The 21797-nt window shown below is 43.9% G+C and overlaps 1 protein-coding gene across 1 annotated transcript; it reads left to right on the top strand.

Annotated features, from left to right (window-relative positions):
* Positions 1–533: 533 nt before the first annotated feature.
* hmgcra (3-hydroxy-3-methylglutaryl-CoA reductase a) lies at positions 534–21463 on the top strand. Its single transcript, XM_036936405.2, has 20 exons — positions 534–841; positions 2712–2908; positions 4125–4236; positions 4894–4981; positions 6101–6185; positions 6441–6546; positions 6690–6796; positions 7501–7620; positions 7775–7938; positions 8144–8409; positions 8959–9140; positions 10303–10497; positions 10684–10842; positions 11039–11196; positions 13495–13600; positions 14004–14174; positions 16167–16307; positions 16619–16777; positions 19080–19234; positions 19849–21463. Exons 2-20 carry the CDS (start codon positions 2744–2746, stop codon positions 19904–19906), a joined length of 2697 nt encoding a protein of 898 aa, XP_036792300.1. The 5' UTR covers positions 534–841; positions 2712–2743; the 3' UTR covers positions 19907–21463.
* Positions 21464–21797: the final 334 nt, after the last annotated feature.

Here is a 21797-nt window from a genome sequence, read left to right as displayed (position 1 = left end):
AGCGATTTAGATAAAAGTCTGTCGATGTGTCCTTGAGCAAGGCACTAAACCCTAATTTGCTCAAGGGGCACCTTACTACTATGGCTGACCATATAAAACAACACATTTCACTGCACTTATACATATATATATATATTATATATATATATATTTTAGATCGGAATAAACAAGGACTAAGCACTAGGCTACAGCAGGTCAAGGCTTTTTACACAGTTTTGACCTTGACATTTTCAAATAAAAAAATTCTTCAAAGTAATTAAAACGACTAATTTTAATGATTAACTTTAAACGAAAAACGTGTGCTCTTTCTTTGCATCACGTTTGAAATCAAAATGCCACACCAATTCAAATGGAACGTCCAATGATGCTGAATCGCACCGCCTGTAGCCACTGCCTGTTTCCTATTCCTCGCAGAAATTGGCCCGAGCGCCAGTGGTGAGATCACGCGTCCCCCCTCTGAACACGCCCCTACGGACCGTCGCCTTGGAAACGAGGTAGCCCAAAGTGCTCGCGGAGCAAATCTCCGATTCGATTGGCTAATGTATCGGATGACGCATTCCCATGCCATCTCTCCACGCTCATACAGTAGGAAGCCTGCTCCCTGTTGTCTCAGCCCGAAAGCTGTCTCTCAAGCGAGCACGACCATTTGGGAGCTTGTGTGCATGTACATTATTTATTGTATCAATAAAAATATGCACACTGTATAGGCTAATCTGTACTCGGGCTCAAATTAATCTTCAGACAGAAACTGGGATTTAAAGCAAGGACGATCGGTTTTAAGCGAGGGTTGACTGGCTTTTAACTGCATCCATTTAGCTGTCTTTGAGACTTTTTGACACAGGTAAGCAGTCTCCGATCCTATTGAACCTGCTTGATATTTACACCTGTGTGGACTTGTGCCCAATATTTTCACAGGATAATTTTTTTCGCACCTATTTCTAAGGGTTGTTTTGCAAATTCTGGGATTGCACACACAGGCAGTCAGTGACATAGATATGGCTGCCATCTTCCTCTCTATTAGCAGTAGAGACATTATGTAACTAATATGTTAAAAACCTACCACCGGTATTACCGGTATCAGACGCCGCTATTACTAATCCTACAATATGTTTTGCAATACATGGTTTGTTGGTCAGAAAATGCATGCACCGACTACAACATTCAGATGGTTGAGGTTGTTCTCTGCGTTATCTTGCATTTGTAGCAGCGCGCGCACATCTCTTTAGAACGCTCGATCTAGTACCGAATCTGATACAGTTTTTTGTAGGATAGATAGAGTCGTCTCCTTGTAGCCCAGACTATACTATAGTATAACTACAGTAGACAGAGCCGTCTCCGTATAGCCCAGACTATACTATAGTATAACTACAGTAGACAGAGCCGTCTCCGTATAGCCCAGACTATACTATAGTATAACTACAGTAGACAGAGCCGTTTCCGTATAGCCTACTGTATTTGCTGTGGCTGGTGTTTCTTGCATTTTTAGTCAGTGATGATAGACAGCGACTGTTATCGCGCTGTCATGGTCGGATGATGTTTGAGTTGCATCCATGATGATGCCTATGATGAGGCCATTAGCGTCCCTTTCTTATTGGTTGATGCTGCCAGCCGGTGTCTAAGGTGTGCCTGCCGCTGACTCGTTCAGTCAACGTCATAAGTCACTCTGGTGAAACTTGCTGTAAACCTTATTATACATTATAATAATCTGTTTATTTTGGTTAATGCTGTGTTTTATAAACGTGTTGATCAAGGTTGTGATACTGTTTTATATGCGTAAAGGTTTAATTTGTCATTTTTCTGCTTTGAACTTCAACATATTGTTCAGTCATAGCTTCCGGAGAATTGCCTATTTTTTTAAACTGAATTTAAAGATGGAAAAGTATTTCCTAAATTCCTCTTGCATCATCAGAAAGTGTAGATAACTTAATCCCTGTCCTATCCTATCCTATGCATCATGACACCATACAGTCAGTACCCTATAGGTATATAGGCAGTGTATAGTACACTACACAAATTGTAAAGAAAGGTTTCGGTATATATGAGAATATTTGGTATAGTAAATAGAGTGACTGAAACTCAGCTGATGTTTTTTTTCGTGAACAAATGTCCAATCTATCCAGTCAGTGTGTGTGATTGAGATACTACATCAGATACAGTCTATTATTCTAGGACCAATAAAGGCTAATAATAATTAGCTAATATAGGCTACTGTATTTGACTTACTAAATGTCTTGTTCATGAGTAGACGGATTGGGAACTTGGAAAGTACCACAGTTTTGTGATTTTGACAAATGGGCTCGGTCTGGTCTCCACCCTGGTTTGAGTCAGTGTTTCTATATGGGTTACTCTACTCTCTACCTTCCAGGAAGTCTTCCTCCTCTGTTGGCTTTGTCATCGTCACCCCAGTACAAAGATGAAAGAGCACATCAGGCCAACTAATAGATGACTACCCTATAAAGTTGAAGGGACACTGCGCTCCAAAATTCAAAAAATACTAGCTGTTTTTCTGGTCATTTGTCAACATTGCTGTTGGTGTTTCTATCCTCTCAGGAACTTTACACATTTCGACACTAAGCTTTAGTACTGATAGTATTTGATCTCATACATAGGTTGCCACAAAACAAAATACTGCTCTTCTCTTCTAGGATGCCACTCTCTGTTGCCTCTGTCAGAGTTGGAGCTTCAGTCTTTCTTTTTGTCTTTTTCTAAAGCACATTCACCGTTCCCCAACCCCAGCCCCACCATGCTGACTGGTCTGTTCCGTATGCACGGCATGCTGGTGGCCTCCCACCCCTGGGAGGTGATCGTAGGCACTGTCACCCTCACCATCTGCATGATGTCCATGAACATGTTCACTGGCAACGCCCAGATCTGCGGCTGGAACTACGACTGCCCCAAAATGGAGGAGGTACGGAACCCGGATGGATGGACAGTACTGTGCTGGAGGGGATACCTAGTCAATTTCAAAAACCAAATGTATTCAACCAAAATGTGTCTTCCACATTTAACCCAACCCCTCTGAATCAGAGAGGTGTGTCTTCCACATTTAACCCAACCCCTCTGAATCAGAGAGGTGTGTCTTCCACATTTAACCCAACCCCTCTGAATCAGAGAGGTGTGTCTTCCACATTTAACCCAACCCCTCTGAATCAGAGAGGTGTGTCTTCCACATTTAACCCAACCCCTCTGAATCAGAGAGGTGTGTCTTCCACATTTAACCCAACCCCTCTGAATCAGAGAGGTGTGTCTTCCACATTTAACCCAACCCCTCTGAATCAGAGAGGTGTGTCTTCCACATTTAACCCAACCCCTCTGAATCAGAGAGGTGTGTCTTCCACATTTAACCCAACCCCTCTGAATCAGAGAGGTGTGTCTTCCACATTTAACCCAACCCCTCTGAATCAGAGAGGGGGGGGGGCTGCATTAATCAACATCATTGGCAGTTGTTGTTTGGGGTTAACTGCCTTGCTCAAGGGCAGAGCGGCAGATTTTTCCACCTTGCCAGCTCGAGCATTCTAACCAGCAACCTTTCAGTTACTGTCTGAATCGCTTTTAACCGATAGGCTACCTGCCGCCCCATAGAGCCATAGACTTATGTAAGAAGTGCGGTACAGGGTTAGGAAGGATGGATTTAAAAGGGTTGAGGCATAGAGGGGTAAAGGGTTGGGAGGAGGAGTGAAGGCCTTTGTCGTCTCGGCACCGTATCGGGACAGTCTTAGACTAGAGCTTGTAAGAACTATCGCGGCTACAAGGGCTCCTAGCAACCTAGCCTAGGGACCTATACTGTAGTGTACACTTTCACCGGGTTACCATATATGGTTTGGAGGGTACGTACACACTACTCGTCATTGAGTACAAGTAGGACACCTAACAAAAGGTAGCTTGTTCACGGTACATGAGAAAACCATTTTAACTTGAGTCAAATACCTTTTATTTAAAGTGCATTTTTCATGGGTCACACGTTTTACACGTCCATCAACTTGTCTATTTTACAACACATAGTAGTTAGGCCAACTTTCTGTTCATTGTACTTTTAGTTCCTTCAGTTAATCATCATCGTTTCCTTTAGGGACTTTTATGATGAACTTACTTCATTGATTATGTTGTCTCTGCCTCGCTTCCAGCTGGTTCTAAGCAGTGACATCATCATTCTGACCATCACACGGTGCATAGCCATCGTGTACATCTACTTCCAGTTCCAGAATCTACGGCAACTAGGTTCCAAATATATTCTTGGTGAGCATTTACTGTAAAAAAAATCCTGTAAATATACTGTAAAATACACAGTCAAATGAATCTTGTAAGTGACATAAAATATATTCTTGGTGAGCATTTGTTTGTACTGTAAATATTCTGTAAAGATACTGTAAATATTCTGTAAAGAGACTGTAAATATTCTGTAAAGAGACTGTAAATATTCTGTAAAGAGACTGTAAATACTATGTCCTGTGAACTTTACACTTACACTTTAAAGTAATGTAAATGTAGCGTGTTAATCTAAAGTGAAATATATTACAATATCAAAATATATTCTAGGCAAGCGTCGTCATTCAGGGCAAGCAATATTCAGTTAAATATACAGCATTATAAACCGGTCGTTCAAGCCCTAGATGCTGACTGGCTGAAAGCCGTGTTATATGAGACAATATACCACAGGTATGACACAAAACGACTTGTTTACTGTTCTAATTACAATGGTAACCTGTTTATAATAGCAATTAGGCAACTCGGGGGTTTGTGGTATGTGGCCAATATATCACGGCTAAGGCCTGTGTCCAGGCACTCCGCGTTGCAGAGTGTGACACACCCCCTCAGGCCTTATTACTTAAATATATACTGTCAATTTAAATCTAACCAGTTGCACTTCTTACCATATATCATCTTTGTTTTTAGGCATCGCTGGACTATTCACCATATTCTCCAGCTTCGTATTCAGTACTGTCGTGATTCACTTCCTGGATAAAGAACTCACTGGCCTCAAGTATGTAAACCCAAGAGAACAGTACAAAAACACAATGTTTCTGTCAATATTGATGTCCTATGTTGACTGTTCCCAAGCATGCACACATTGCTCCGGGTTTCGACACGGTTGCAGTAGGCTACATACTGGTTTTCTGTGAATGTATGAACACAGCAGTGTGAGTCGCGTTGGATAAAAACACATCTGATAAATGGTTTATGTTATAAGATATGTTAATACACTCTGAGCCTCAATTTTCCTCTTAAGTATTTGGATTAGTTGGCCTACTGTAATATCACCAAGAGGTCTAATTACTATAGAGGAGAGACAGAGAGAGGGTTTCCTGTTGACGTCTACTGTTGTGCTCCAGTTCAGTACCACTGTAGCTCTTCAGAAAACGTTTGAGTCTCACACACACTGTCGTCCATGTTGTTCTCCAGTTCAGTACCACTGTAGCTCTTCAGAAAACGTTTGAGTCTCACACACGCTGTCGTCCATGTTGTTCTCCAGTTCAGTACCACTGTAGCTCTTCAGAAAACGTTTGAGTCTCACACACACTGTCGTCCATGTTGTTCTCCAGTTCAGTACCACTGTAGCTCTTCAGAAAACGTTTGAGTCTCACACACACTGTCGTCCATGTTGTTCTCCAGTTCAGTACCACTGTAGCTCTTCAGAAAACGTTTGAGTCTCACACATACTGTCGTCCATGTTGTTCTCCAGTTCAGTACCACTGTAGCTCTTCAGAAAACGTTTGAGTCTCACACACACTGTCGTCCATGTTGTTCTCCAGTTCAGTACCACTGTAGCTCTTCAGAAAACGTTTGAGTCTCACACACACTGTCGTCCATGTTGTTCTCCAGTTCAGTACCACTGTAGCTCTTCAGAAAACGTTTGAGTCTCACACATACTGTCGTCCATGTTGTTCTCCAGTTCAGTACCACTGTAGCTCTTCAGAAAACGTTTGAGTCTCACACATACTGTCGTCCATGTTGTTCTCCAGTTCAGTACCACTGTAGCTCTTCAGAAAACGTTTGAGTCTCACACACACTGTCGTCCATGTTGTTCTCCCGTTCAGTACCACTGTAGCTCTTCAGAAAACGTTTGAGTCTCACACACACTGTCGTCCATGTTGTTCTCCAGCGAGGCCTTACCTTTCTTCCTGCTTCTGATCGACCTCTCCAAGGCATGCGCTCTCGCCAAGTACGCACTCAGCTCTAACTCACAGGTACGTGTCGCGTCATACTCCCGTGGGAACACATCAGTAGTAATACACAGCACGTTATTCTGTTATTATACAGCTGTTATATGCTTCACAGCACGTTATTCTGTTATTATACAGCTGTTATAGGCTTTTGCAACACGTTGTGTTTCTGTGATAGCGGACACTCTGTAGTAGTGGCCCGTGTTGAAAAGGCTTTAAAAAGGTTTCCTTAAATACGTTTTGATAAATGTATTAATTGATTGATCACCTGTGTAACAGGACGAGGTGCGCGACAACATCGCCCGCGGCATGGCCGTCCTGGGGCCCACCTTCACTCTGGATGCTCTGGTGGAATGCCTGGTGATCGGGGTGGGCACCATGTCAGGTATGGAAGGGAGCATGGAGCACCAGAGTCCACATATATAATTATAAGTAATTTAGACCAGAGTTGGCTGTACAGGGAATATGATATTATTTTGGATGCAGTATTCCAGGTTTGATTGGTTGATGGACTGATTGATCTTCCAGGTGTACGACAGTTGGAGATCATGTGTTGTTTTGGCTGCATGTCTGTCCTGGCCAACTACTTTGTCTTCATGACGTTCTTCCCTGCCTGCGTCTCCCTGGTCTTAGAGGTAAGGGTTAACACACACACACACACACACACACACACACATCCACAGACACACACACACATCCACAGACACACACACACACACATATCTAAACCCAGACACACACGCATCCACAAACACACACACACACACACACATCCACAAACACACACCCACACACATCCACAAACACACACACACACACACATCCACAAACACATTCACACACATCCACACACACACACCCACACACATCCACAAACACACACACACACATCCACAAACACACACATTCACACACATCCACACCCACACACATCCACAAACACACACACACACACACCCACACACATCCACAAACACACACATCCACACATCCACAAACACACACATTCACACACGTCCACACACACTCACCCACACACATCCACTAACACACACACACACACACACATCCACACACACGCGTCAAATGAAATAGGTGTAAAACGAGAGATGTAGATGTGTAAGGAGAGGAGAGCCATAGCATGAGGAGAAATCTAGACTAAATGCCTTTAAGCAACATGATGAGACAGACACTAAATGCCTTTAAATGAGACAAACACTAAATGCCTTTAAGCAACACTGAGACAGTCTCAGTGCCTATGACAGGTTGTGTGTGTGTGTGTGTGTGTGTGTGTGTGTGTGTGTGTGTATATTCTGACCTGTGTGTGTTCTCTCTTCAGCTGTCCAGGGAGAGTCAGGAGGGTCACCCCATCTGGCAGCTGAGCCACTTCTCCCGCGTGATGGAGGAAGAGGAGGATCACAAGCCCAACCCTGTCACCCAGAGAGTCAAGATGATCATGGTAAGACTACACCGGTGTGTGTGCGTGTGTTGTGGTGTGTGTGTGTATATGGTGTGTGTGTGTTGTGGTGTGTGTGTGTTGTGGTGTGTGTGTGTGTGTGTTGTGGTGTGTGTGTGTGTGTGTGTGTGTTTTAACGTTGCTGTTTGCTCTCCAGTCTCTGGGCCTGGTAATGGTGCACGCCCACAGCCGTTGGATCGCCGACCCTCTCTCCCTCAACTCCAACCTGGACGTCTCCCAGGTGAGCTCCATGTCCCTGGACAACCATTTACCCAAGAGGATCGACCCCGAGAGACCCCTCTGGCAGTTCTACATGTCAAGGTGAGTTCTACCTGGAATTCTAATTTGCTTCTGGAACTGACGAAGTTGAAATGGAATTGATTCCACCCCTGGACTGTGACTCGACCAATCCAGTCTCACCAGTGAAATATAAACATATGTGACATTTTATTAAAGTACAATCCATATTCTCTTCTGTTATTTCATCTGTTGTTTTATTGTCGTTCTCCGTCCGTTGTGTCCCCAGGTTGGTCAGCATGGACATAGAGCAGGTGATCTGTCTGGGTCTGGCCCTGCTGCTGGCCGTCAAGTACATCTTCTTTGAACAAGTCGAGCTGGAGTCCACCCTGTCTCTGAAGAGCCCCCTGTCCCAAGGGCCCGACCGTGCCCCCCGCTGGAGCGCAGACCAGTGCTGCAGGAAGGAGGTTGCCCCCCCCCACCCCCCCAGGTCCCCCCTCAGGACCGCCACCCCCACACCCCCCGCCCTGGCTGAGGCCACCAAGGAGGAGAGAGGTACGGCAGGGAGGAACAAGACGTGTTGTACAGTGGTGTTATGGTGGTCTGGAAAGGACTGTGAGAAATGCAGTCGTATTAGCTGGTAGCGTTGCTAACATACAGAAATAGATGGAGGTAGTCAGTCCTTTTTAACTAATGCAGTTGATTGGGGACGATAACATGAACATGTATTGGGGTTGACATCTATACAAACATTATACTCCGGTTTCAACCTCAACATTGTGTGAAATACACATAGAAACAGTAGCCTAAAAGTAGGCTTATTCTGCTGGAGTGCAATGAGGAGATTCAGGATCTTTCCCCCAGCCGTTTCCATGACATTTCCATTGTTCTGGTCGAGTTCCACTGCGTCAATACATTCCTTACGGTGCTGTCTAGCTCTAGAATAGATCTCAACAAGGTGCAACTCTCTCAGCCTCTGGGGCTTTGCTCTGAACTCGTTGGTTAACTTAATTATCGTTCCTTTCCGTCCCTCTTTCCCCCTCCTCCCCTCTCTCTCCTCCCTTCTCCCTCCTCCTCCCCTCTCTCTCCTCCTCCCCACCCTAGCCGAGGTGATCCGGCCGCTGCCTGCCCCGACCACCGAACCCCAGCCCACCTTCCGTCTGGGCTCTATGGAAGAGGAGAGGGAGAGCCAGGCTGAGTGCCCCAGAGCAGAACCCTCTCAGCCCAGCCTACCCTCAGACCCCAGACCATTGGAGGAGTGCCTGACCATCCTGAAAAACCCTGAGGTATGGAGGGATGCACACTTACATAGCTCCACATGCACACTCACACACCGTTTACAACCAGGGCTATGGTCAATTACAGTGCAGAATGGACTGTATTACATACGATAAGTCACTCTGGATAAGATGGACTAAAATGTAATGTAATGAAATGCAGAACTGATCCCCTGTTTCACAATGTCAATCCAACGACTGTTTCCATGGTGTGGACCTGTAGGAGTATTGTATGTCGGTGCAGTAATAACCCCTTGCTACGGTCTATGGGTTTAACTATATCCCTAATGAGCTTAACTCACTTTACTCATTCACTTAGGCTGAACCTATTAGAGCAGGACAGTAATAGAGGACGGACATTCAGTGAATCCATCGTCTGATCGTCACCTGATCTACCTGTGACCCAGTGGAGGCTCGTGGGGAGAGAACATAGAGGCCAAGTTCCTTTACAGCCATTACAATGAGCCCGTCCTCCTATTTTAAAGTTGTGGGGGGCAATGAGGAGATTTGGGATGTTTCCCACACAGTATCTTTAGCCCACTTGTTTCCATGGCATTTCCATTGTTTTGGACCTCTTTACCACATCTATCAGAGGTAGATCAGGTGACCGTCAGACGATGGGTCACAGGTAGATCAGGTGACCATCAGATGATAGGTCACAGGTAGATCAGGTGACCGTCAGACGATGGGTCACAGGTAGATCAGGTGACCGTCAGATGATAGGTCACAGGTAGATCAGGTGCCGTCAGACGATAGGTCACAGGTAGATCAGGTGACCATCAGATGATAGGTCACAGGTAGATCAGGTGACCGTCAGACGATAGGTCACAGGTAGATCAGGTGACTTTAGCTACATGTGCTGTAATGTTTGTTACCCAGAAGTTTAAAAAAGTTGTCACTTTTCATGTGAATCTGTCCACGAGAGGTTACATGTACTGTAACTTTAAATGTTTGCAGAAAGACTACCTCGACACTTAGCCTGGGTTTATGAATAATTGTGATATTTCAATGTTATTACATACATTTCTTATCACCAAGATCCATTGCATTGTGTAATACTCGAGACTGTTTGAAAAGTGCTTTACACATGCATTTCATTGGGTTTCATTGCACACTGCTGTACACAGAATGTGTGTTTTGAGTTGACAAAGTCTCTGTGCATCCTCCACAGATGGGAGCCCGATTCCTGAGCGATGATGAGGTGGTGGTTCTGGTCAACTCTAAACACATCCCTTCCTACAAGCTGGAGGCCATGATGGAGAGACCAGAGAGAGGGGTATCCATCCGTAGACACATGATCTCCTCCAAGCTCCCCAACTCCTCCGCCCTCTCCTCTCTGCCCTACCTAGACTACGACTACTCTAAGGTGAGGATTTCTAGGCTTTTGGTTGAAGTTGTTGTGTGATTGATACAGAATGTCCTCCCAAAGGGCATTAAAACATCAATGCTTGATGCACAAAACAGTAATTCAGTTCTTTGTTTTTATTTGCATAACCACCTCTGTGGTTGATGGAAACTGAAAAACAATCTTTGTTGATGTTTTGGTTGCCAGGTGATGGGGACCTGCTGTGAGAATGTGATTGGATACATGCCCATACCGGTAGGCGTGGCCGGGCCTCTTCACCTCGATGGGAAGCAGTTCCAGGTCCCCATGGCGACCACAGAAGGCTGCCTGGTGGCTAGCACCAACCGGGGCTGTCGTGCTATCTCCGTAAGTTACAGTGTTATATACTGTAATACAGCATACTGCATTAGACAATGGTAGAATCACTGTACTGTATACCAGTAACTACATATGGAAGTATATATTAAACAGTACTACTAGGAACAATTCAGTGAAGTAGCTGTATCCATTCTATGACCACCCTGACCTTTCCTTAACCTTTGCCCCCTCTCCTCTCCCCCAGTTGGGTGGCGGTGCCAGCAGTCGTATCCTGGCGGACGGGATGACCCGGGGTCCTGTGATTAGGTGCCCGTCGGCCTGCCTGGCTGCAGAGGTCAAGGGCTGGCTGGAGAGCACCGACGGATTCCAGGCCATCAAGGACGCCTTCGACCACACCAGCAGGTCAGAGGTCAAACTGTCTGGAATAAAATATACTTTAGATTTAGGGGATATTGAGTAGGAGTGCCTCAGTTATAGTCTCAGTTATAGAAATAGAATGTAGGTGGAGTCTGTTCTATAGAATGTAGGTGGAGTCTGTTATATAGAATGTGGGTGGAGTCTGTTCTATAGAATGTAGATGGAGTCTGTTATATAGAATGTAGATGGAGTCTATTATATAGAATGCAGATGGAGTCTGTTATATAGAATGTAGGTGGAGTCTATTATATAGAATGTGGGTGGAGTCTGTTATATAGAATGTGGGTGGAGTCTGTTCTATAGAATGTAGATGGAGTCTGTTATATAGAATGTGGGTGGAGTCTGTTCTATAGAATGTAGGTGGAGTCTATTATATAGAATGCAGATGGAGTCTGTTATATAGAATGTGGGTGGAGTCTGTTATATAGAATGTGGGTGGAGTCTGTTACATAGAATGTGGGTGTAGTCTGTTCTATAGAATGTGGGTGTAGTCTGTTCTATAGAAATCAAATCAAATCAAATTTTATTTGTCACATACACATGGTTAGCAGATGTTAATGCGAGTGTAGCGAAATGCTTGTGCTTCTAGTTCCGACAATGCAGTAATAACAAGTAATCTAACTAACAATTCCAAAACTACTGTCTTGTACACAGTGTAAGGGGAAAAAGAATATGTACATAAGGATATATGAATGAGTGATGGTACAGAGCAGCATAGGCAAGATACAGTAGATGGTATCGGGTACAGTATGTACAAATGAGATGAGTATGTAAACAAAGTGGCATAGTATAGTATAAAGTGGCTAGTGATACATGTATTACATAAGGATACCGTCGATGATATAGAGTACAGTATATACGTATGCATATGAGATGAATAATGTAGGGTAAGTAACATTTATATAAGGTAGCATTGTTTAAAGTGGCTAGTGATATATTTACATCATGCCCCATCAATTCCCATTATTAAAGTGGCTGGAGTTGAGTCAGTGTCAGTGTGTTGGCAGCAGCCACTCAGTGTTAGTGGTGGCTGTTTAACAGTCTGATGGCCTTGAGATAGAAGCTGTTTTTCAGTCTCTCGGTCCCAGCTTTGATGCACCTGTACTGACCTCGCCTTCTGGATGATAGCGGGGTGAACAGGCAGTGGCTCGGGTGGTTGATGTCCTTGATGATCTTTATGGCCTTCCTGTGACATCGGGTGGTGTAGGTGTCCTGGAGGGCAGGTAGTTTGCCCCCGGTGATGCGTTGTGCAGACCTCACTACCCTCTGGAGAGCCTTACGGTTGAGGGCGGTGCAGTTGCCATACCAGGCGGTGATACAGCCCGCCAGGATGCTCTCGATTGTGCATCTGTAGAAGTTTGTGAGTGCTTTTGGTGACAAGCCGAATTTCTTCAGCCTCCTGAGGTTGAAGAGGCGCTGCTGCGCCTTCTTCACGATGCTGTCTGTGTGAGTGGACCAATTCAGTTTGTCTGTGATGTGTATGCCGAGGAACTTAAAACTTGCTACCCTCTCCACTACTGTTCCATCGATGTGGATAGGGGGGTGTTCCCTCTGCTGTTTCCTGAAGTCCACAATCATCTCCTTAGTTTTGTTGACGTTGAGTGTGAGGTTGTTTTCCTGACACCACACTCCGAGGGCCCTCACCTCCTCCCTGTAGGCCGTCTCATCGTTGTTGGTAATCAAGCCTACCACTGTTGTGTCGTCCGCAAACTTGATGATTGAGTTGGAGGCGTGCGTGGCCACGCAGTCGTGGGTGAACAGGGAGTACAGGAGAGGGCTCAGAACGCAACCTTGTGGGGCCCCAGTGTTGAGGATCAGCGGGGAGGAGATGTTGTTGCCTACCCTCACCACCTGGGGGCGGCCCGTCAGGAAGTCCAGTACCCAGTTGCACAGGGCGGGGTCGAGACCCAGGGTCTCGAGCTTGATGACGAGCTTGGAGGGTACTATGGTGTTGAATGCCGAGCTGTAGTCGATGAACAGCATTCTCACATAGGTATTCCTCTTGTCCAGATGGGTTAGGGCAGTGTGCAGTGTGGTTGAGATTGCATCGTCTGTAGACCTATTTGGGCGGTAAGCAAATTGGGGTGGGTCTAGGGTGTCAGGTAGGGTGGAGGTGATATGGTAGAATGTGGGTGAAGTCTGTTATATAGAAATATATATATGACAGGAACATAATTATTTTATAGATCGGTCCACTCTATATGTTCTATTTCTATGGTCAACATTTGAAAACAGTTGTGAAGAGAGAAGACTGATGGCCTCGTCTTTTGGTTGTGTTTCCAGGTTTGCTCGTCTGCAGAAGCTCATGATTGGTCTCGCTGGTAGAAACCTTTACATCCGTTTCCAGTCCAGAACAGGAGACGCCATGGGAATGAACATGATCTCTAAGGTGTGTGTGCGTGCGTACTGCGAGCGAATGTGTGTGTTAGACATGTAATGTGTGTGACTATCATGTAATGTGTGTGACTATCATGTGATGTGTGTGACTATCATGTGTCATGTTAATTAGCTGGTTATTGTCTCCCGGTGTGTGTTGTTCTGTATATGTCCTGTGTGTGTGTGTCTCTGTTTGTGTGTGTGTGTGTGTGTGTGTGTGTGTGTGTGTGTGTGTGTGTTGCTCTGTATATGTCCTGTGTGTGTGTGTTGCTCTGTATATGTTGTGTGTGTGTGTGTGTGTGTTGCTCTATATATGTCCTGTGTGTGTGTGTTGCTCTGTATATGTTGTGTGTGTGTGTGTGTCCTGTGCGTGTGTTGCTCTGGGTGTAACCAGCATTGTGTGTCTATCTCGTCAGGGAACAGAGCAGGCTCTGGCCAGGTTACAGGAGCAGTACCCTGAGCTGGTGGTTCTGGCAGTCAGTGGGAACTACTGCACCGACAAGAAGCCTGCAGCCATCAACTGGATCGAGGGTCGGGGAAAGTCTGCTGTGTGCGAGGCCACCATCCCAGCTAAAGTGGTCAGAGAGGTACACCACTTTATACAGTTGAAGCTTAGTATCTTCTGTTTGTTTTGGGGTTTTTTTTCATTCAAAATGTCATATTGATCGTCATTCCAGACCTAGGTCAAGTACATATGTCATATTGATCGTCATTCCAGACCTAGGTCAAGTACATATGTCGTATTGATCGTCATTCCAGACCTAGGTCAAGTACATATGTCATATTGATCGTCATTCCAGACCTAGGTCAAGTACATATGTCATATTGATCGTCATTCCAGACCTAGGTCAAGTACATATGTCGTATTGATTGTCATTCCAGACCTAGGTCAAGTACATATGTCATATTGATCATCATTCCAGACCTAGGTCAAGTACATATGTCGTATTGATCGTCATTCCAGACCTAGGTCAAGTACATATGTCGTATTGATCGTCATTCCAGACCTAGGTCAAGTACATATGTCGTATTGATCGTCATTCCAGACCTAGGTCAAGTACATATGTCGTATTGATTGTCATTCCAGACCTAGGTCAAGTACATATGTCGTATTGATTGTCATTCCAGACCTAGGTCAAGTACATATGTCGTATTGATCGTCATTCCAGACCTAGGTCAAGTACATATGTCGTATTGATCGTCATTCCAGACCTAGGTCAAGTACATATGTCGTATTGATCGTCATTCCAGACCTAGGTCAAGTACATATGTCGTATTGATCGTCATTCCAGACCTAGGGCAAGTACATATGTCGTATTGATCGTCATTCCAGACCTAGGTCAAGTACATATGTCGTATTGATCGTCATTCCAGACCTAGGTCAAGTACATATGTCGTATTGATCGTCATTCCAGACCTAGGTCAAGTACATATGTCGTATTGATCGTCATTCCAGACCTAGGTCAAGTACATATGTCGTATTGATCGTCATTCCAGACCTAGGTCAAGTACATATGTCGTATTGATCGTCATTCCAGACCTAGGTCAAGTACATATGTCGTATTGATCGTCATTCCAGACCTAGGTCAAGTACATATGTCGTATTGATCATCATTCCAGACCTAGGTCAAGTACATATGTCGTATTGATCGTCATTCCAGACCTAGGTCAAGTACATATGTCATATTGATCATCATTCCAGACCTAGGTCAAGTACATATGTCGTATTGATCGTCATTCCAGACCTAGGTCAAGTACATATGTCATATTGATCATCATTCCAGACCTAGGTCAAGTACATATGTCGTATTGATCGTCATTCCAGACCTAGGTCAAGTACATATGTCGTATTGATCGTCATTCCAGACCTAGGTCAAGTACATATGTCGTATTGATCGTCATTCCAGACCTAGGTCAAGTACATATGTCGTATTGATCGTCATTCCAGACCTAGGTCAAGTACATATGTCGTATTGATCGTCATTCCAGACCTAGGTCAAGTACATATGTCATATTGATCGTCATTCCAGACCTAGGTCAAGTACATATGTCATATTGATCGTCATTCCAGACCTAGGTCAAGTACATATGTCGTATTGATCGTCATTCCAGACCTAGGTCAAGTACATATGTCGTATTGATCGTCATTCCAGACCTAGGTCAAGTACATATGTCGTATTGAAAGTATTTGAGGTGTGCTTAATTTAGCTAAGGGTTTGCACTCTATGGGCAATTCCATTGGTTCTGTTGAACCAGTCAAACTGCATCAAACAAAGCTCAAATATTTAACATTATGTATTTGACCCATGTCCATGCACCATATTTCTATGTCCGAGCCGATCTATGCACCATGTGTCTATGTCCGAGCCGATCTATGCACCATGTGTCTATGTCCGAGCCGATCTATGCACCATGTGTCTATGTCCGAGCCGATCTATGCACCATGTGTCTATGTCTGAGCCGATCTATGCACCATGTGTCTATGTCTGAGCCGATCTATGCACCATATTTCTATGTCCGAGACGATCTATGCTTTGTGTTTCTATGTCTTGAGTGTATTTTCCCTGTCTATCTACCAGGTGTTGAAGACCAGCACTGAAGCCCTGGTAGATGTCAACATTAACAAGAACCTAGTAGGATCCGCCATGGCTGGAAGCATCGGTGGCTACAATGCCCACGCAGCCAACCTAGTGGCGGCCATCTACATTGCCTGTGGACAGGTAAGAGAAGAGCAGGACCTGTCTTTTCAAACGGGGATAGTTTAGCTTCATCGGATGATAAATGTTTCAAGTAGGAAGAATTGTACATGTATTTTGTCACATAGTGTTCATGGAGATATTAACATAGTTTTTTAGTCCTGAACTAAGAAGCTATGTTTAATGTGTTAGGACGAGGCTAAATCTGGGTCCAGGAAACCTACCCTATAAATGCTTTTAAATCCAGGAATATGTGTAATCTGGGTCCAGGAAACAAGTCCATAATGTAACAAACTTTTAGTCGGGGCACTAACCGAGCCACCTGTCTCCTTTAGGACCCAGCCCAGACGGTGGGCAGCAGTAACTGCATCACTCTGATGGAGACGTCAGGGCCTACAGGAGAAGACCTCTACATCAGCTGTACCATGCCCTCCATAGAGCTGGGTACCGTCGGAGGAGGAACCATCCTGGCACCACAGCAAGCCTGTCTACAGGTAGGAACACACACACACAACAGTATCTAGACTAGACTACAATATTATATAGATTGGAATATTAATGTATTGTGTACATGAGTCTTTCATTCCATAAAATAACCTCATAGCAAATATACAGTTATCTATGAATAATGTGTGAAACATTAAACGCTCTACATAAATACACACACACACAGTAAATAGTGGTGTCTGCTGCAGAAGATCACTGTCCAATCAGTAAATAGTTGTCTGCTGCAGAAGATCACTGTCCAATCAGTAAATAGTTGTGTCTGCTGCAGAAGATCACTGTCCAATCAGTAAATAGTTGTGTCTGCTGCAGAAGATCACTGTCCAATCAGTAAATAGTTGTCTGCTGCAGAAGATCACTGTCCAATCAGTAAATAGTTGTCTGCTGCAGAAGATCACTGTCCAATCAGTAAATAGTTGTCTGCTGCAGAAGATCACTGTCCAATCAGTAAATAGTGGTGTCTGCTGCAGAAGATCACTGTCCAATCAGTAAATAGTGGTGTCTGCTGCAGAAGATCACTGTCCAATCAGTAAATAGTGGTGTCTGCTGCAGAAGGTCACTGTCCAATCAGTAAATAGTTGTCTGCTGCAGAAGATCACTGTCCAATCAGTAAATAGTTGTGTCTGCTGCAGAAGATCACTGTCCAATCAGTAAATAGTTGTCTGCTGCAGAAGATCACTGTCCAATCAGTAAATAGTGGTGTCTGCTGCAGAAGGTCACTGTCCAATCAGTAAATAGTTGTCTGCTGCAGAAGATCACTGTCCAATCAGTAAATAGTTGTCTGCTGCAGAAGATCACTGTCCAATCAGTAAATAGTTGTGTCTGCTGCAGAAGATCACTGTCCAATCAGTAAATAGTTGTCTGCTGCAGAAGATCACTGTCCAATCAGTAAATAGTTGTCTGCTGCAGAAGGTCACTGTCCAATCAGTAAATAGTTGTCTGCTGCAGAAGATCACTGTCCAATCAGTAAATAGTTGTCTGCTGCAGAAGATCACTGTCCAATCAGTAAATAGTTGTCTGCTGCAGAAGATCACTGTCCAATCAGTAAATAGTTGTCTGCTGCAGAAGATCACTGTCCAATCAGTAAATAGTTGTCTGCTGCAGAAGGTCACTGTCCAATCAGTAAATAGTTGTCTGCTGCAGAAGATCACTGTCCAATCAGTAAATAGTTGTCTGCTGCAGAAGATCACTGTCCAATCAGTAAATAGTTGTGTCTGCTGCAGAAGATCACTGTCCAATCAGTAAATAGTTGTCTGCTGCAGAAGATCACTGTCCAATCAGTAAATAGTTGTCTGCTGCAGAAGGTCACTGTCCAATCAGTAAATAGTTGTCTGCTGCAGAAGATCACTGTCCAATCAGTAAATAGTTGTCTGCTGCAGAAGATCACTGTCCAATCAGTAAATAGTTGTCTGCTGCAGAAGATCACTGTCCAATCAGTAAATAGTTGTCTGCTGCAGAAGATCACTGTCCAATCAGTAAATAGTTGTCTGCTGCAGAAGATCACTGTCCAATCAGTAAATAGTTGTCTGCTGCAGATGATCACTGTCCAATCAGTAAATAGTTGTCTGCTGCAGAAGATCACTGTCCAATCAGTAAATAGTTGTCTGCTGCAGAAGGTCACTGTCCAATCAGTAAATAGTTGTGTCTGCTGCAGAAGATCACTGTCCAATCAGTAAATAGTTGTCTGCTGCAGAAGGTCACTGTCCAATCAGTAAATAGTTGTCTGCTGCAGAAGATCACTGTCCAATCAGTAAATAGTTGTCTGCTGCAGAAGATCACTGTCCAATCAGTAAATAGTTGTCTGCTGCAGAAGGTCACTGTCCAATCAGTAAATAGTTGTGTCTGCTGCAGAAGATCACTGTCCAATCAGTAAATAGTTGTCTGCTGCAGAAGATCACTGTCCAATCAGTAAATAGTTGTCTGCTGCAGAAGATTACTGTCCAATCAGTAAATAGTTGTCTGCTGCAGAAGATCACTGTCCAATCAGTAAATAGTTGTCTGCTGCAGAAGATCACTGTCCAATCAGTAAATAGTTGTCTGCTGCAGAAGATCACTGTCCAATCAGTAAATAGTTGTCTGCTGCAGAAGGTCACTGTCCAATCAGTAAATAGTTGTGTCTGCTGCAGAAGATCACTGTCCAATCAGTAAATAGTTGTCTGCTGCAGAAGATCACTGTCCAATCAGTAAATAGTTGTGTCTGCTGCAGAAGATCACTTTCCACACAGTGAGTGTGAGATGGTTGGCCTGCCCCCAATGTCTTCATGTGATTCCACTCCCACTGTGTTCCTGTAGATGCTGGGCGTGCAAGGTGCTAGTCAGGAGTGCCCTGGGGAGAACGCCAGACAGCTGGCCAGGGTGGTGTGTGGCACGGTGTTGGCCGGTGAGCTGTCTCTCATGGCTGCCCTCGCCGCCGGGCACCTCGTCAAGAGTCACATGACCCACAACAGGTGAGGGTTTGGGATAGTGTGATGAGTGGTGGAATATTTGTGAAAAGTCTGTGGAGATGGTTTAAATGGAAGTAGATAAAAGTGTGTCAGATCTCCTCTACAGGGCAATCGGAAAGTATTCTGACCCCTTGACCTTTTCCCACATTTTGTTACGTTACAGCCTTATTCTAAAACATATTAAATCGTTTTTTCTCCCCTCATCAATCTGCACACAATACCCCATAATGACAATGCAAAAACATAAATAGAAACTTTTGCAAATGTATAAAATAAAAAAAACTGAACTGAAATCACATTTACATAAGTATTCAGACCCTTTACTCACCTTTGGCAGCGATTACAGCATTGAGTCTTCTTGGGTACGACGCTACAAGCTTGGCACACCTGTATTTGGGGAGTTTCTCCTATTCTTCTCTGCAGATCCTCTCAACCTCATTATGGGGTATTGTGTGTAGATTCATTTAATACATTTTAGAAGAAGACAAAACAAACTAACGTAACAGAATATGGAGAAAGTGAAGGGGTCTGAATACTTTCCGAATGCACTATAGCTTAAATTTATCAATACTTTCTGTCACGTTTATTATGTCGTGGGTGTTCGTTATTTTCTACAGGTCCAAGGTAAACCTGCAGGAAACAACCTCAGGCGCCTGTACCAAGAAAGCATCTTGAGATGTTATGGATCATCATGGTTCTCTGGGTGTTGGGGTATAGAGAGGAGAGGTGAGAGGGAGCCCTTCCCTGGGACCAACCCAACAGAACCGAGGACTTCTCTTCCCAGCACAATAGCAGGGCTAAGACCCAAATGGCACCCTGTTCACATTTATAGGGCTCTAGTCAAAAGAAGGACACTATAAAGGAAATAGGATGCCATTTTGGACATACCCAAGAACAAGGAGCATCATGTCTGGACAGAAACACCGATACATATTGCATATTTAACACTATTTCATTGTGTTTTAAAAAAAACAAACATACTGTGGTCATTCAATGTGTTTTCCTCCTCTAACATCAGTGTACTTATCATCATGCCTCATTGTGCTGGAAAGTGGAAACACAACGTCTGAAATCAGACAGATTTTCTCTATCTGGAGTATTTTTGTATCGTGAATGAACTTTTTATTTTTTATTTTAAAGCAGTTGACTATGAAGACTTACTCATCATGTACATGTTAGCACCGGGCGTTGTTGTTTATTATGCTTGGGTTGAAGGTTCAATGCCGAAGCAGTTTACTGGGTAACTAAGAGTTGAGTTTAGCCACAGCAGAACTGTGACACAACGGTGTGGAGTTCTGTTAGCCTGGTCCCAGATCTGTTTGTGCTCTTGTCTTACTGTATTGTCATTGCCAAGCCACACATGTTTAGCATGACAATTCCATACGGAGTCGGCAAGAGAACAGAATCGGACTGGCACCCAGGCTAGAGTTCTGTACTGTAACATAACTCTAATTATAGATTGGCGAATGTCTTCAAAGAAACAAGGACATTCAACGAAAGCTGGAGATTGTAAATGTGAAAAAGTATACCCAAACGTCTTGATTAATGTACTTGCAAATTGTTTTAATTGCCAAATACAACCTTCATAACCTAGAAAAAGTAATTCCCTAAAAACAAAGCTTTAGCCTGTTTCTCTTATAAGAACTTGAGTTGTAAACGGTTTGTAATGCTAGGGAGAACATGTAAAGAGACATTTACCACTTGTTAAAGGTTCGAGAGACACTGGTGTGTATGCAGATGAAGGTGCTATAATAAGCTATGACGTTGGCTTGAGTGGGTAGAGAGTTGTTACTGTGGAAAAGAACAGTGTGAACAAGTGGAACTGACTGTACACGCAAGACAACTAACCGGTTTGGCTTCAAATGTCTGCCACTCAGAAAAATGGATGCCGCCTCCTGTGTAACAAGCGAACGTATGTACACTATATTCTGTTTCAAACCCCATGTATCTGGATGGTCAGAAACGGCTGTTTCAAACCCCATGTATTTGGATGGTCAGAAATGGCTGTTTCAAACCCCTTGTCTTTGGATGGTCAGAAACAATGGGGAAAGGGAAACCATTCATGGTGGATTGTGTGAGTCACAGACTGCTGGTTTGTCCACATTTCTAATGGCGAATGTGGAGATCTGATCTGAGCATTATACTTCTGTAGTCAATAATACGGATGTATTTCGCATATATTTTGTAATAAAAAAAGGGAATTTACAATAAAAATGTACAATAGAAAACAAAGTTACAGTTTTTATTGACTTTATGAAGTTATGATTTTTAAATGTTGTTGTGGTAACTACTGTATTTTAGGTTTAACTAACTAAATAACTACTGCATTTTAGGTTCAACTAACTAAATAACTACTGCATTTTAGGTTTAACTAACTAAATAACTACTGCATTTTAGGTTTAACGAACTAATAAACAACATTGACGAATACGCTGATTCGGTGAGCGAGTTTATTAGCAAGTGCATCGGCGATGTCGTACCCACAGCAACTATTAAAACATTCCCCAACCAGAAACCGTGGATTGATGGCAGCATTCGCGCGAAACTGAAAGAGCGAACCACTGCT

This window comes from Oncorhynchus mykiss, chromosome 11 (assembly GCF_057628025.1).
Source record: "Oncorhynchus mykiss isolate SJ-2025 chromosome 11, ASM5762802v1, whole genome shotgun sequence".
Lineage (NCBI taxonomy): Eukaryota > Metazoa > Chordata > Actinopteri > Salmoniformes > Salmonidae > Oncorhynchus > Oncorhynchus mykiss.
The sequence above is the reverse complement of the archived record's forward strand: the minus strand, read 5'-3'. Positions and strand labels throughout refer to the sequence as shown.